This window comes from Leptinotarsa decemlineata, unplaced genomic scaffold, assembly GCF_025532065.1.
Source record: "Leptinotarsa decemlineata unplaced genomic scaffold, Ldec_3_MD MMD2_tig00001393_RagTag_RagTag, whole genome shotgun sequence".
Classification (NCBI taxonomy): domain Eukaryota; kingdom Metazoa; phylum Arthropoda; class Insecta; order Coleoptera; family Chrysomelidae; genus Leptinotarsa; species Leptinotarsa decemlineata.
In genome coordinates, this window is record NW_027412562.1 from 1,247,060 (window position 1) to 1,264,996 (window position 17,937).

The following is a 17,937-nucleotide window of genomic DNA, read 5'->3' on the forward strand; positions in this document are numbered from 1 at the left end:
GCCCACGCTGGTGTTGGCGGTTGGCTCTCCACTCAAAAACAACCTCATATCAGCCTCATCTATAGTTTTCCGCTTCCTGCCGAGGCTTACGCGGAAGTTGTCATTCTGTCGCGTTTCGGTACTTCTCAGAGAATCAATCGTCTGTTTGTTGGTAGCAGTTGTCGATAACCCCCTGGAAAAAGTTCATCAAAAAACCAGGTGAGGGTATTTCTGCTATCACGTCATCATGTGTACGTGAATACTTTTATCCAATTTTTCCATGAACTAAGCGCGATCGCATTCGCGCCGTTCACGGTATATCTCCAGTTCTTCATAGACTAGCCCGTGCTTACGGCGCTGTCCATGATAGCTTCTAAGTGCCGTGACGTCCCTCGTCAGCGGGCTCTTCGGTAGAAAGAACTTGAAGAATTTCTGAGCCAGTCTCCTGATATGGTCGGTGACTGACTCCACTTCTGCCAGATCTAACTGATTGTTCAATGAAATGTATTTGTCACTGTAAGTGCAAATACGGAGCACCTTATTCTGCATTCTCTCGAGTCCCATTAAAGGGGACTTCTTGAGACTGCAGAAAACAGGACTCGCGTACAACATAGCAGGCCTAATTATTTGTTTATAAATAAGCAACTTGTTGTCAACACTGAGCTTAGAGTTCCGTGCAATGAGCGGATACGTGCGTTTTATCGCCGCACCCGCTCGTTGGATCGCCATACTCAACTGTTCCTGGAAGTTCAGGCGCTTGTCCAGGATCACTCCCAGATATCTCGCACTCTTCTGCTCGTCAATGCACTTATCCTAAACTCGCAACTTCCTGAAGATCTTCACATTCGTGAATTTCCTCGTGAAGTTTACGAGTTCAGTTTTATCGGGATTTATTTCGATTTCATTTTGTTCGGAATACGGCACTACTAGCCTATCGAGGTGGATCTGAAGCTGCTGCTTCGCCACCTCGCTCGAGAAAGAGTGCGCGTAAATCGCGGTGTCGTCCTACACGTAAAGTTCGGTTGCTCAAGTAGGATTCTAGAATCCTAATCACGAATAAAATAAAGTATAAAGTAAGTAAGTTAAGTATAAAAAATAAAGTATATGAATTTGAAAGGTGGAACTAGTCCTAGGGTATATATTGGTCAAACCGACAGAATATTTATGAATCGCATCCAGGAACATCATATAAGCTATGTAAATAAAAAAACAAGTTCAACATATTCGAGTCGGCATTTAGAACAAAATCATAGTTCAACGGAAATTTCGAAATTTTGCACATAAAAAATAAAGGTTTGAAACACAAGTTTGGAAAAAGTATCTTAGTCTTTGTAGACATATTATTATTGAAGTAAAAGTAATGTACTCTGGGTGATTCTAATTAAGTAGGTACCTGAGGTCTATAAAAGTTGAGTAGATGTAGAAATGATATATACTCTGCCTAATTATCGTTAAATATGTACCCGCTAGTGATTACGTGGATATATGAAACGTAAAGTGAATAATTCGTTTCCAGTATATTATTCAGTACAAAAAACTTACAGTGATAACGAGTCTTGTGATATTTTTAGAAATAAATTTCGTGAAGATGTTTCCGGTGTGGTTTATGAAAAATCAGTTATAACGTTTGATGTAGGTTTGTTTCCTAGGATTCCTTGTTATAGAGCCATAAAAGAGAGCTCAATTCGATTCACAAGAAAACAACTGTATTTTGTTACCCAACAAATCTTTCTCCAAATAAATCATTCTGATCACTGCACTGTTCCGCTTCATTATCATCAATATAATGAATAGTTTGTTTACTGAATGCAGTTTCACAATTTTATTGACTGGAATGAAGAATTTCTGAGAGGAGAATATTCAATGATGAAGATTCAATGATGAACTTTTCAACTCTGTGGTTTATAGAGAATGCACACTTAATTCCAGAAAGGTCCATATTTTCTAGCTTCAACCGTTCCCTGAGTTTTTTTTTTAACCCAAGTATAAATAAAATTCACCGGGGCAACCACTCCCAGTTTGTTATTTTTTCAATTACTTGCTCTTGCTCCAGCTCGACCCGTTAACATTTTATATCTAAGGGGGACTTAATTCTAAATTCCGAATTTGCGAAGGGTGATTCGTCTGTATTTTCGCACATTCCCGATCCCGTTGCCGGATAAGCATAATCCCGACGTTCTATTCGAGTTTACCGAATACATTACGTCCCATCCACAATCAGGGAAATGTGAAAACTTCACTTGTTGTAAACTACACAAATGGTGACTCGCAGCGAGAAAAAAGTTGGAAAAGTCTCGGTCGAATAATGTATGGTAAAGGAACGATTTCCATTTCGGATTCCTGTTTATGGATTTCAGATCGAACGTAAATTATGGTGAACACAGGAAAGTAGGTTAGTTGCTGCTGCAATTTTCAACAGCAATAACTTGTTTCCAATTCTAATTTGTGCAGGTCTCTGCTTGTCATGAACTCCTGAACTTAGTTTTGGTTGGCTATGAATTATTTTGATGAATGTATAAAGTTTATTGTGCAGGGTCTTTATCATGCCAGGCAACTTATTATAAATTTGCCATTCAATACAGTGGACCTTTATAATTTTGTTAACATTTATATAAATATTACTGGAGTTCAGTCCTGACATCAAACCGTTATTTTCAACACCTCGACAATCCTCCTTCAAGAGGAGGATTGAACCTAAGGTGATTTTCATTTAATCATCAATTCATAATTCGTCTTCTACAATGTAGTTGTCTCCAGATATAATACACTTGTGCCAGCATTTTATCCAATTCTCGAAGCAGTTCTGATATGAACTAATTGGTATGTCCTTGAGGTCGCTCAGCCATTAGGTTTTTATCTCCTCAATCGTCATCGCCAAACGTTATCCTCCTATGGGTCTTCTCAATCTTAAGAACAGAAAAATGTCAAAGTGAGCCAAATCTGGTGAATACGGTGGCTGAAGCATGAAAAGGGTGTCATTTTTAGTCAAAAACTTTCTTTGGAAGATTTAAAACTTTTTTTGTATTCGAATGGGAAAGTAGAATGCCAATACCTTTCTTTTCCTTTTTGGAGTTTCACAAATTCAAGTAATGAAAAATACACAGAGTAGCAAATCATATTTTTGTATTTAAAAACTCGTCAAGAGTATAGAAACATCTTTCTATCAGAAATTATTTCAATTTTTTCCAAACAACGATGGGCTGCATATTGACTTCAATTGGTAAACAGTTGTAAATTCTAGGTCTTATGCGTTTTGGTGCACTTTGAGTTATCTTATACTCTAACGCAGTGGTCGCCAACCTCTTCAATGTGTTGAGCTACTTTGTTGATTTTGGAATAAACAGCGAGCTACCTACACGGAAGCCACGTTACGCAACGTAAATGAAATAATCCACAGTTAATTCATTATTTTTATTATCCTTCAAAAATATTTCTTGTTTGGGAAAGCTAATCACAAAATCATGGAAGAGAACTTCAAAGAATCGCTCAAAAGCTTCGTCACAATACAAATATACAAAAAATAACATCATTTCAAACTGCCCTTGTGGCTTTCTCTTCATTTCAAACGAGATATTCAAGAATCACCCTGTATAGCTGAATTTGTTTCGTTTGATGATCCAGTGGTGAAGTTAAACACATGACCAAACACAATTTGTTTACCTAACACGGCTTACTAGGATTACTTATGTAAATTTACAATCTCGTTAACACAATACAAGCGGGGGACTATTTTCTATCAACTTGATCGAATTAGATTCTATCCTTGCTATGAAGTTTCCATGTAAATAGGATCCGAGTTTTCCGGTAATTTTTCACTAAGAAATATATTTTTTGAATTGAATATAGATTTTCGTCATGCTCATTTGTTAGCCAGTCAAGAATTTTGGAAGGCCTCGCCAACGACTGACTGACTTTAAAAAAATGACTGAAACAGAGACACAAAATCGGATTAGTGTCAATTATGAATGTTTTTATTCAAGCGCAAATGATTTACTATTATTCGGTTTCAAAAATGTCCTTTTAAATGTCATGTGTTTTTGCAGCTTCATATCTCAAGTAATATTTATTGTAACAGTGTCATGGTGTATGCCGATCGATAGAGAATTTTGTACTCTATACATTGATGCTGTTCAATTTTTCCATATTTTCATTTTTGCCTCTTTTCAGCTCATTACTATATGATGTCGTTGGAGATTTTTGGTCAATGTTTCAATGCGAATTCAAATTGAACCCGAAAAATCAACCAGGCGTTTGGCAATGATGATTTAGTCTCGAAAACCCGTGGGTTGGGCTACCTATCTTGCGCATCTTCAGGTGGCGGATAGGGGAACGGCCAGGGGACTGGAGGCCCTGTCCAGGAAGCCAATGTGGCCTTATAGACGGGGTCGACGGACTCCTGGTCATTGCCTGAAATAAGTGTGGTAAGGTAAACCAAAACTCCTCAAAAGCCTTTGCGAAACATGCCACCGTGGACCAGCCTACCCAAGCTAAGATGTAAGGAATGGCGCCTCAGCTGAATGGCCGCAGGCTGATATGTGGTTTCCCCAAGGAACCGGGCAAAACCACATTGTAATCAGCCATCCTCTAGTAATGTGGGGCTCTGCCAGAGTGACCAACTATTCCCCTGCTACACGTAGCAACACACATGGATGAAATCAATACAAAAACAGACACAAAAAAAAAAATAAAACAAATCTCGAGGCTGGACAGAAATCTCCACCCCAATGTAGTGCTCGAAATGAGGCTGGACATAGCAGATCACCTCGTGATATATTACAAAGACCAAGGCGCATTTGCGGCGCCGAGGCCAAGAGAAGAAAGAGAGCGATAGAGGCACAAGTGACAGCAACTATGAGTGCACCCTCCTCCTTCCCCACTCTACCTCCAACAGCAAGGGTACTTTCTGCGGCGGGCGCCAAGAGCTCCGCCTTGAATAAAGGGAAGGAACTTTGCTGCCCCTGAAGGAAAGCTCCCTCACTTGTGCTCATCCACGGAGAGAATACCAAGAAGGTTAAAGAACAACAATAATGTCGTTGCACCTTTCAAAACCTACATAGAAGCCACCGTGAGACATCTCAATGTTGCCAAAGAGAGTGGGTGTTCGGCGAGTCTTGGCCTACACCTGTCAATATAAAGGAGATGTCTCCTAGTGACCTGTCCACCTTCCTGGAAAGGACAGGTCCTAGGAGGACAACTCCTCGAGAGGATGTACAATGGGTTACATGTGGCCTGAGTGCTGTGAGTCTACACTCACTTTCCCTACTCTACAGGTACAGATACAGATTAGCCTCGGAGTGGTCGACTTACAGTAATCCAGGACGAGGATTTGAGATACCTGGTGTAGACTCTCACATCGCAAATGGTTTGTGAAATATTGCATATCAACGACTCATTGGTAAAAACGGAAAACTTGGCTCCTCATTACACTTGAACTCCAGGAAATCGGCTGCGGATGTATATCTTCACGGCAGTAGGAGGTTGCATATCCTAAGGAGGACATCCCAACTAGCAATTTCGTATTTTATAATAGTTGCGGAAACGTTTCGGAAAAACAAATTATAAAACTACATTCCTCCCAGAAATGTTTTCAATGTGTTTATAAAACTGCTATAAATAGGAATTTGGCACCGTTTCATAAAACACTATAGTTATTATCAATATTTTGTAAGATCTTTTACAAGCACTACAAAACAGTTTTGTAAACATTTTGGCAGTAACTATAAAATTTGTCTAACACTCTTGAAAAGTAGTTTTGTAAAGACTTTCCTAACTGCACTTTTGCAACATATTCAAGCGATACCTATAAAATAATCAGAAGACAGTTTCATAAGAGTTTTTTAGTAGTTCCAAGTAGGCGTTATATAATACAGCCAATAACGTTAAAAATAAAATGAAAAAAATTTTAAAAATATTTTCTTGAGGACGTTAGAAATAATTTTGTATTGGACAGTAGGAAAATATAATTGATATATCATCAACTGAAAACTAAGAAATAAAAAGGTTGAAGCCATCTTAAAATTTCAATTTGGCACTCATAAAACTGTTGAAGACATTGTTTATGTTTCGAAGATAGATATTTTAACTGCAAGTGAAATTTTATTGACAAATATATAGCCTATCATTAGCAAAATTTAAGCGCGCCACTCATTAATAAATGTTTTCGGTACAATTATTAATTATACAAAAATTCACTCTGTCGACGTATTAATTTTCTAGTTTCAAACTTAACTCACTACATTCTAAATAATATAATGTTATGATATTTATGTACTTTTCAGCTCTAAATATCACTGCTACATTAAAATTTACTTTTATAGGAAAATAAGTTTTATAAGTTAGTTGCAAAAACGTTTCTGTGATAATTTCCTGACTATTTTATAATGGTTTTTTAATTTTATTTCATAAACGTTTCTTTGACAAATTTATAAAACACTTTTATTGGCTACAACTGTTTTGTGTTCACCGCTCATCTAATATAATCAATCAGCATTTTGGAAGTTATTATAAAATACTAATAAAATAAAACGGTTGCAACACCATGGAATTATGAAACAACTTTGCTGGTTGGATACTAACTAAATTCAATTCAATGCAACAAAAACCCTGGCATCGGTTATCTCCAAAAAAGATGAATGTTTTCGAACCAGATATAAGTGCGTACCTACACGCCTCAGCAACTTTTGATGCTTCATAAAGCTCAGATCCGACCTTCTTTGGAGTAATCCACCTGATAAGAGACGCGAACATTACTTGCAACCTTGATAGTCTGGAAGTCTGGACCATCGAAGAAATGTTGGTGATTTGTCTCTCTTCTATAAATACTTTCACAGGCACTGTTGAAGTGACTTGCCACATTTGATTCTACCAAGAGCGGTACATATCAGAATTCACATTCAATAAACTTTCCGAGGACGTTTTTCCAAATGGATTTAATCTCCAGCGATTCAAATCCAATGTGAATCACTAATTTCGTACAGGCACCGCTCTCAAGGATTATCCTCAGAAAAAAACAGTATGAGGTAGACTTTTTCTCTTGATGATGCCAACTTGATTGGTGAAATGAGCATCGAGAGGAGTTTTGAAGTTTTGATGTTTGGAAACAGTATGTGGATTTCAACCTATTCTTTGCTAGAGCTTCTGGTTTCACGATTCCGTTACACAGTGTTCTATATCCTGTCCAAAATTCTTTCGAAGATAGAATGAGAATACGAAACGAGAAAATAAATAGTATACTGAGGAACCACAATGGAATTTTATTCTCATACCCGGGTATCTCATCGCTTCACTTTTGTGAAATTAAATTTCACCACATCAATTTTTGATAATTTTTTTCACATTTCACAGTTCAAAATGTGCCAAAGTTCTCTATCGCATATACTTTCAAAAATAATGTTACCTTCATAATCTGAAAAGCTTTTTTCAGAAATAAATTATCAGTAGTAGTTGTCGTGTGTGAAGAAACAATTCATCAAACAATATTACCCCATATAAGTACGCCTCCTTATGAATTATGAGGGATAACCGATATATCGGAAAAACAGGTGTTTTATAAAACCATCAGGCACGCAAGACAAGAAGGAAGAGGGAGAGACAGAAATTTGTTATGTTCAGTTATGTTCAGAAAAGAGTATCAAAGAAGATGCATGATCATCGTCTGCAAGTTTTTAATTAATTTTACTGATCAATATGAATGAATCAGTTGAAGATAAAATATGATGTATCCGATGAACAGATGGATAAATGACCAACTCGAACATATTGTACCGGGTACTTTATAAACAAGTGAAAAGAATCTATTTTTAAAGGTTCACATCTTGAAAACTATACATTTCTGAGATTTGGCTGTGGACACTTTCAATAAGCACATCAAAAATTACAACAAATTAAAATTTCGGCAAAATTCACAGCAAGGCTCTTTGCCATAAGAAATGTGCGGGGTCCTCTATTAAAATATTAAGGAAACATTTTGACAACCCAAACAAAATTAATCTTCATATTTATTGAAACATACTTATTAGAAATAACAACCGTTAATTTTTACCCACTAGCTGAATTGTTGTCTGAAATCATTTGAAGGGATTGAATTGGATCAGTTGCACTTGATAAAATTCATGTGGTTGCTTTGCATTTGTCGTTCCTGTTATTTCTGTCGTCATTTTGTTCCCATTGTGCTCATTGTTCCTGTGTTTGTGTCGGGTATTGTTCCAGTTGTTTTCTGTTCATATTTCAATATTTCTGAAGTTTCTATTCCAACTGATATCAGCTCATTTTGATTAACAAAGTCCAATATGGCACTTCAAAAAAAAATTGAAATTGTTTTAATTGTTGGCGAATGCGCAAGGTATCTTCGTGAAGCGGCTGCTGAATTCAATAGCAAACACCTAGCTGTACACCCTGTAGCTGTCCACATAATCTTCTTGTGAGCACCGGCCAAGGAACAAAAGACAGAAAAATTGTAAAACAACATATTGAAGGAGATACCATATTGACGGATTATCAAGCTGATCATAGACTTAGTTTGAGAAACTTATCGTCAACTCAATATGAGCCGCAGTGAAATATGAAGGTATTGAAGAGGCATAAATTGCATGCGTTCAAACCCAAATTTCTACATACTTTCACGAAGGAGATGAAATCCGCCGTATGGAGTATTGTTTATAGATGCAGAAAAATGATCTCAATGGCAGGAATTTTTTAAAGTATATCTTATACAGTGATGAGACTACCATCACCACGAATGGTGTTGTATCTTCCCGGGACCTGAGATTTTGGGCTGAACAAAATTCAAATTGGGTGGTGAATTGTAGAAACCAAATGTCTTAGAAAATCAATGTGTGGTGTGGTATTCTGAACGAAAATATTATCGGGCAATTTTTTTCGACCCAAATCTAAACGGACGACTATTCGTTGGTTTTCTCGAAAATTCATACCTTCAAATGTGAGACACAACATGATTTTTCAGTTAGATGGTTCACCAGCTGACAATAGTGGCATAACAAACAAATAATTGGTTGAATAGGAACCTACCTATGAAATGGATAGAACCCAATAGCACTCTCGTAGTATGGTCATCACGATCCCCAGATCTAACTCCAATGGATTTTTATTCATGGAGAACGTTGAGAAATGAGGTTTATAAGGATAGGCCACAAATAGGGAGGATCACCGTTCAAGAATTGTACTGGCGTGTAGAGAAATCACATCTAGAGAACTGAGAAAAGTTCAAGGATAGAAGGCGTAGAGGAAAATGTGTTTGCACGAAGGAAAGTTTGATAGAAGGCACAGAAATATAAAATTTTCAACGTTGAAATTAATCGAAATTGATTGTTTTGTATTTCAATTGGAATCGTGGTTTTGAAAGTACTAGTTAGGAAGAGTTTTGAACTGCATACAATTTTTCGCCACAAAAAGTAATGGGAAGACGAGAAACTGATTCAACATTAACCATCCTAAAACTTCACTGATATCATGTTTCCATTCCACTTACAAAATTATTATTTCCTCTCTCATTGACTTGCGAAAAGAAATAAATTTCCGGACACCAAAATGAAAAATAAATTGTTTATGTGAAAACAAAAGTCAACTTTCTGTTTAACAATTGATTGATTATGTAGAAAATTTTTTTTAGGACGGGTTCGTGTTTTGAGTTAAAAACAAAATGAAACTAATTCAATAATTACGGAAGATAGGGGGTGTTTTCTATGAAAAGTGAGACAAATTCGAATTTTCAAGAACTGAAATTTTTTCAGAGAAAAAGTGTATTCGTAGTAAGTTGGTAGTCCTGATTAAGAATCTGAAGGAATTTTGAGCCTATTTTACCCCTTAGTATGTTTTACCGTAAGAGTGAGTTGTTTCATCGCGAGTTGCGGGCAGTGTATATAACTTTGGCCTACTCCATTTAGGTGGTATGTGCATTTTGAGCTTTTCCATCAGTCCTGAAAGTTTCATCTTTCTACCTCTATTGTTAAGGATGATACGTGGGTGTTTCCATGAGAAGTGAGAAATACTGTATGTTGGTCAAACTGGCAGAACAGTTAGGAATCGCATTCAGAAACATCATCTGAGCTATGTCGATGAAAAGACAAGTTCAACATTGTCAAATCATCTTTTACATGAAAAGCATATATCTAACGGAGATTCAGATATTTCACACATAGAATATGAAGGTTTGAAGCTACATTTCTTGAAAACAATGGAAATTGATGAACTTGAAATTCAAACATTCTACTGAATGATCAACTGAATTTGAATAGATTACTGAACTTGTTTTCTTAGAAACCGACATTGTATTATTGAAGACGAATGATATAATATGCTGTAGGCTCAAGGTTATCATAATTTGAGGATCTATTTTAGGAATATGAAAGTTGAGGAGGTGCTCTAGGTAATTATTATCGAATAAGTACCTAGGTAGGTATCTTTTACTTATCATCACGTGGCGTAGATGAAAATTTGATGTATATAATAGAAATATTTTCAGTATGTCATTTAATACGGAAAATCTACGGTGTGCAACATAATATAACCCCGCGCAGGACCAATCAACTAGACCTATAAACTTGTTAATTTACTTGATCCAATCATCAGGTATTGAAAAAATCAGAATCATTCGCGAATTCTATCAAAAATAAGCGACGTCCTGAGTTATGGAGAGAAGCAGGCATTGAGAAAGACGATGAAAAACATTTCAAACTTGGAACAAAACATTATTTTTACGTCTGCCTCAATTTTCCTCGCCATTGTCGAATCCCATTTCCTTTTTCGCAACTATTGACTAAAGGCCTACCAACAAAGATCTCGAGAAAAACTTTTCCTCAAAACCGAGTTCCCTGATGTCGTTCACCTTCTCTCCTCTTTTCCACTGTTTTGCAATGTCATGGTGATTAATCAATTCGGACCTGATTTTTCTTTGATTAGAAAACAATGGAATGCCGACTACATTTCCCTTTGGTGTAAAAATCGCGGAGGTACAAAAATACACGGCCAGATTAATCTGTCCCATTCATTTTCCACGTACGAACTGTATCGGCCTCGGGGGGGCCGTAAACCCAAAACGGGATGGAAAGATGTAATGATATGTGTGAGCAACTGAAACAGATGGGCTGAGTCGCGTATTGACGTTGAAATTAAGAGACAGAAAAGAGTAGGAGTGTAAGATGCAGAGTCCGAAAATGCAATTTTTCGTCCCCTTGCGAATAAAGCTGTGAATAACTTGGAACGGTTTCGCGGACTATGGCTGTAGAATTTTGATGTTGCAGATTATGTTTAGATTATGTTATGTTCAGTCTCGAACAAAAAATCATTTATTCATTTCCTATTGTAGTAGATTTCCTAAGGAAAAAATTACTCACCATTAATTTGAAAGAAACCATTTATGTACCCTTCACAAGCTATGAATCGAACTTACCCCCATTCAAAATAGAATTTGAACATGGAGATGAGATGATGCTAATCAAATCAGATAAGGAAGTTGAGTTTCTAGGAATATATATTGATTGCCACCTAAAATGGAATGATCAAATTGAAAACGTCATAAAAAAGTAAGATAGTGCTTATCCAAATTTCGATATTTTAATTTTTTTTTGATATTAAACATTCAAAAATAATGTACTATACCTAAGTATAAACTCATTCAATTTATGGTACCTTAGTATGGGGTGGAGCCACAAATTTATACAAGAGACACTTGGAGATCACACAAAAATGGATTTTAAAGGGAATCACTGGAAACGGTTACAGATATTCCAGTGATCAGCTTTTTAAAGATGGTGAAGTACCAGATATTCATCAGTTATTTGTTCTGTATCTGGCATTATATCAACACAGAAATGCATATAACACCAAAAACATTGAACCTAGTTATCCGACTAGATACAAAGAATGTTCCCTAAGTATACCCCGTATGCTGAAAACAATAGGACAAAGATGTAATTTATATTTTGCACCAAAGATTTATAATATTTTGCCATATTCATTTAAGATACTCAACTCGATATCTCTATTCAAAGTACGCAAATGTTAATGAGTAAACCGCGCAATGCAATCCATAGTCTTTGAGCATACATATCTGCTCAAAGTTGAGCAGATATGTATACCCACGCACATAATTTCCTTTGTGGGTTTTTTGAATTTGTTCTTAATGAATTAGGATCATTGTAACCAATGTATCGTATCAATGTATTTCACATATTACGCGTGCCTGTGACATTGTATTTTATGTCTTCATTATTATTATTATTTTCTTGGGACATCAGAGCTGTTGATGCTTTTTAAATTAGCGGCTAGGAATCTTTGATGCATAACGGGCTGAGAATAAAGTGAACATTTTCCTCATTTCCAGTCTATGTTGCCAATACCCTAAAAAACATATTTTGTATACTCTATATTTCTTGAACCAACAACAGAAAGAAAGATTTTTTGAAACAATTTCATTTCATCTCTTGAAATGAACAAAACTCCTAAAGAACTGAAAACGAGGGTTATCAAACCAATTTTTAAAAAAGAAAACAAACATGAAGTTCTGAACTACAGACCGATTACACTAATTCCAAACAAATAATCAAATGATTAAAAACTAAACGGTCCCTTACAAGAAAAATTTCACCTCAAATAACCAGTATGGATTCAAAGAAGGGATTTCTACTCAAGATGTTAGTATTTTTCTCATATCCAAAATAGTAGAAAATCTAGAAAAGAGTAAACCAAGACTATGTGTTTCCTTAGATCTTGCCAAGGCCTTCAACACCGTGAACCAATCACAACTGTTGGCGACCTTGCAAAATATGTGTTTCAGAGGAAACACATTTAATCTCATGGAGAGCTACCTTGAAGACAGAGAGCAATACGTGAAAATCGATATCGTCATCAGTGAAAAAAGAATTTTGAAAGTACCGCAAGGAACAGTTTTGAGGCCAATTCTCTTTACAGTATATATCGATGACATATTACGACACGATACTCGTGACAGTATCGTTTGCTTCGCTGATACAGCAGTATTATACAGTGCTAATAGCTGGAATGACCTCAAAACAAAAGTAAAAGATGGCATGAGTTAACTCTTTGAATGCTTTGCCGATGAAATCCTATCGATAATTCACGAAAAAACATTTTTTTCACCATTCTGGTGCTATGACAACTCACTACCCCAATATGATACATTGAATATCGGAAACAATATAATAATTCGATCAGCAGAAAATATCGATTATTTAGGAATAGTGATAGATACCTGAGATGTAACTATCATGTTGACCAAGTGACTAAAACATTGAGGAGCACACTTTAGAGATTCAAGTACTTACGAAATATACTAGATACCTCGAGAATGAAAATAATTTATTATGCAATTATGGAGTCTCGTCTTGCAAATAGGATAGTAGGTTTGGGTGGAGTAGCAACATCACATTTTGAAAAATTTAGATGTATTAAGAAAAAAATTGTAAAAATCCTCTTTGGAAAACCAACACAATACTCATCGGAAACACTTTTCAAAGACTCGAAATTGCTCGACCTCAGACAACTTTACTTCCTAGGAACTGTTATGGAACAACACAGAAAATGAACAAAATTGAACTTTGTAGATCACAAGCATAATACAAGAACCACTGTGCAACTGAATACGACATGCTCAACATAAACAATCGTTCAGAGAACATATATTCATCTTGCAAACCGGCTCTACAATTACTTACCTCTGAAAACCAGACTTCTGTATCTGTAGAGTAGGGAGGGTGAGTGTAAGCCCACGCACTTAGGCCACATGAAACCCATTGAACATCCTCCCGAGGAGTTGTCCTCCTAGGTCGTCGTCCATCCTGTCCTTTCCAGGAAGGTGGACAGGTCGCTGGGAGACATCTCCTTTATATCGGCAGGTGTAGGCCAAGACTCGCCGAACACACACTCTCTTATTGAGGATAACTCCGGGCACTCGCACAGGACATGCCTGACAGTCTCATTTTCCTGTTCACACATCCTGCATAGAGGTGTGTCCACTAGCCCCATATTATGTTGGTGTTTCCTTAGCTGACAGTGGCTAGTCAGGAATCCTACTGTAAGGCGTAGATTTTTCCTGGTCATCGCCAGATATTTCTTCGGCGCCAGCTACCCAGGGTCGCCCAAGGTGATCCTGGCAAGATTACATCCTTTGATTTCATCCCATCTCTTTAAAGATTGAGCATGGGTGTAACATTTGACTAGTTCCGCAATTGTCGAAGTCATCAGGCCGTGAGTGCCACTTGGTCCTAAAATTCTTAGTCCAGCCGCTTCCTTCGCTAAAGAGTCGGCAATGCCATTACCTTTACTCCTGTCGTGCCCTTTAACCCACCTCAGGATAATGTTATTATCTACCGAGGCTTTGGCTAAATCTTGGTGGCACTCTAGTACTAGCCCTGAAGTAACACGGTGTCTGTTCAAGGCTAATAGTGCTTGTCTGCTATCTGTGAACATTGTTATGTTTTTGCCAGAAATTCTTTTCTTGGTTATTTCTTTTGTGGCGATTGAGATACCAGCCAGTTCTGTTTGGACCACGCTGGTATTTCTTCCCATTCCCCATTTAATCCTTAGGCTTAGTGATCTGGAGTACACTCCACATCCTGAACCTTTTTTGGTTTTTGAGCCATCTGTGAAAACCAGACTTGCATCGACTACTATTTCATTCAAAAAACATGTCATACTAATGATTTCTAGTGAATAAAAGGTAGTATTTGTTGTACTTCATTTTGAGTTAAAGCCAAACTGGCAGTCAGTTAGTATTTCACTTTCCGACATATATTTTAGATGTTGTCTAGGAACTATTCATTGTAGCAAATTCGAAAAACTGGGAAGCACTGCTATTTCTCAAAATTTATCTGATTTGGAAAAAACACAACCGCCATCATCAATTTAGAGAAATGAGCAAGATGAAGAAATTAATGCTTTCCGAAAATTAAGAGAAAAAAGATAGAGGGAGCAGAACAGACCTAAATTGAAGCAGCGTGAAGGAGGCGTCTACTTTTCCAAATATAGAATTCATAGAAATAATCAATGAACCAAAAATAGATGAAAATAGTACGGAATTTCAAAGTGTAGCTGGTTGTAAGGAAATGCAGCATGTAGTTGTTGAAGTATTTCCGCAAAAAGAAAGAGCCTAATCAAGTGCAAATGTAACAGGAATTCCGAATAAAACATTCAATTCAGATACCATAAATCAGCTCATGAATATTTCAACGATAACTTAAAAAATAATGAATTTGGACATGCTTGCTCAGTTTGCGATCAATTATGGTTTGAAAGAGATTTGAAGAAACTATCTGCATCCGGAAATATAATTAACACAATATTCAGTGGGCAAAATGTGAATGCACTCAGAATTTGCTTCACTTGTGAATCAGCATCAGATGAAAATAACATTTTCAATTCGTCTGTTCATAATTCATTTCACTATATAAAAATACCACAGTATTTACCAAAACTAGAATTCATCACTGAGAGGCTTACTTTTTCTCTTATTTCTTCTTTGCAAATTAGAAGACTATTTGAAGACAATTTGGCATATCTGGACGAATTATATCAAAGTTCCTGTAGCTATTGACAAAGTAGTAGGATTACTTTCAAGGAATTTCAATATATTTTCATGTATATTTTCATGAAAATGACAGTACCCAACAATCATCACAGGGGTCACAAGATATTATTATAATTTTAACGTTTTTTTGAAATCCCTGAAAGAACTAAAAGAGAAGAAATTGAAAATTAAAGAAGAAGAATGAAAATGATTAGCTGAGAAAAAAAAAAAACATTATATCAAGCAAAAAACCTGAAATGAAATAATAGTGAAATAAAATACAAGTAAAAATGGAAAAAATTGAACAAAAAATAATTAAAATGAAATTAAAAAGTCAAGAGATTCCAAGCCAAGTTAATTCACGACTTTTCGATTGTTAGTATCCACAATCGTCTTCGGATGATGACTGGACCGATTCCTCCGTGAACTGATTAATTATAGGTCATTTGAGTACTTCAACTCATCTCTGCTTTCTTTTTTCCGTTTCACTGGTTTAGTGGGAGATGATCGTTTAGCGAGAGTTGGCCATTTTTCGCTTGAAAATGGGTTTCCATATGTTGTGTATCTCTACGCTAGCTTGACTGAATACATTGTATGCGGCTTCTTCGAATTTCCTCCTAAACCAATGTTCCTCTTTGTGTATGGTCTCAGTTTGGGACCATTCGATGTTATGTTGATGGGTCCAAACATGCTCTGCTATTCCTGATTTGCTCGGCAACGCAAACATTCAACTCACAGGGTATCCGGTAAATGTAATTCTTGGAATCGTAATTCTCGTTTGGTGGCCTGATTTTCGTGAGGCTACCAACTTATATATGGAGAGGTTTGAAACTCTGGCCATTGAAGAAGCCCACAAGACACCTCGTTGATGACACCTTCATTATATGGAACCATGCAAATACTGAACAGCGTAAGACCTTCCATCACTTTTACAATGGAGTAGGAAGCCCACAACGAATTGCCATCCATAGACGTATTGGTGAAAAGGACCGACACTAAGTGGGAAACCTATGTATACCAAAAATCCACTCACACGGGACAGTATCTTTCGGACTTTGTAATACGAAGGAAGGTCTCGAAAAGGAAATGAACATCATTAAAAATGATCTTCAACGAAATGGCTTCTCCAAAGCGATGGTGGAACAGACTTTGGCTAAAAGACAGCAGGAGCCACGAAAGGAAAAGAAGCCGTCACAACCAGTGCTTGAACTTTCCTACATCAGAGGATTATCGGAAAAGATACGAAGAATTGGATCCACGTACAACATCAGAACCTGCTTTTGATCCCGAAACACTATCCGTAGCAGCCTCACGGAAACCAGGCCACCAAACGAGAACTGCGATTCCAAGAATTGCATTTACCGGGTACCCTGTGAGTGCGGAAAATCCTATATTGGTGAAACTAAGAGGCCATTGAATATTCGCATTGCCGAGCACAAGAAACACACACAGCGAGGGGAAACCAGCAAATCAGGAATAGCAGAGCATTTTTTCTTGTATTCATTTCATTTCATGTTTTTGCTTGATATAATTGTTTTTTCGCAGCTATTCATTTTTATTCTTCTTCTTTAATTTTTAATTTTTTTTTTAGTTCTTCTAGGAATTTAAAAAAATCATTTTATATGATATCAGACCATGGAAGTGCAAACAAGTGAAATTCATCATTATAATTATCATGAAAAATGAGAATTGAAACTTTCTATGTCAAAGATGAAGTGGACAAGTTGGAGAAATCTGGAGTTTATAAGCTTGAGTGTCCGGAGTGTAATAGTGTTTATGTGAGACAATGTGGTCGAAATTTCTCAAACCGGTATGCTGAACATAAAAGGTCCTTCAGGCTAGGTGAAAGTGATTCGACGTTTCCAAACCATTCCTTGGCATGCAAATACAAGTCCCCGAATCTAAACGACACAGACATTTTGCACTATGCAAGGAAGGGTTGCAAACTTAATTATTTGGAATTCTTGGAAATTCATAAGCATAAGTCACTTTTGTAGAAATAACAAAAAAAAGATATCAATGCCATTAATACTCAACTGAACAGATTTGTGAAGTCTCAGCATGTTATGTGAAACATCTGAATCTGATATCAATAAATGTATAGAGGACTCCTGATTATAAAAATCTGGATCAGTTTCTATTTTTGATGAACAAAATATTAGAAATTGCAGATAATTTTACATATAATGTATGCATTTACTTAGTAGGTGATTTCAATGTACATTTCAATGATATCAATGATTTAAGTACTCAAAAGATAACACAACTCTTCATGTCATTCAGTCTACATCAAATGATAAACGAAAAAACCCATATCAAAGGAAATTGTCTTGATAACATATTTAGTAATAATGATCTTGCCAAAGTATCCATGTTGCCTCCAGGACTATCCGATCATCCCTTGGTTTGATAGCCAA

At 36.5% G+C, this 17,937-nt stretch overlaps 1 protein-coding gene across 1 annotated transcript in view; it reads right to left on the reverse strand.

The window, feature by feature from the left end:
• Positions 1-264: 264 nt before the first annotated feature.
• The window catches only part of LOC141482555 (uncharacterized), a 167,825-nt gene continuing 150,152 nt past the window's right edge, over positions 265-17,937 (reverse strand). The window contains exon 4 of the mRNA XM_074176047.1: positions 265-461. Within this exon, the coding sequence (XP_074032148.1) occupies positions 265-461 (197 nt within the window). The remainder of the gene's footprint in view (positions 462-17,937) is intronic.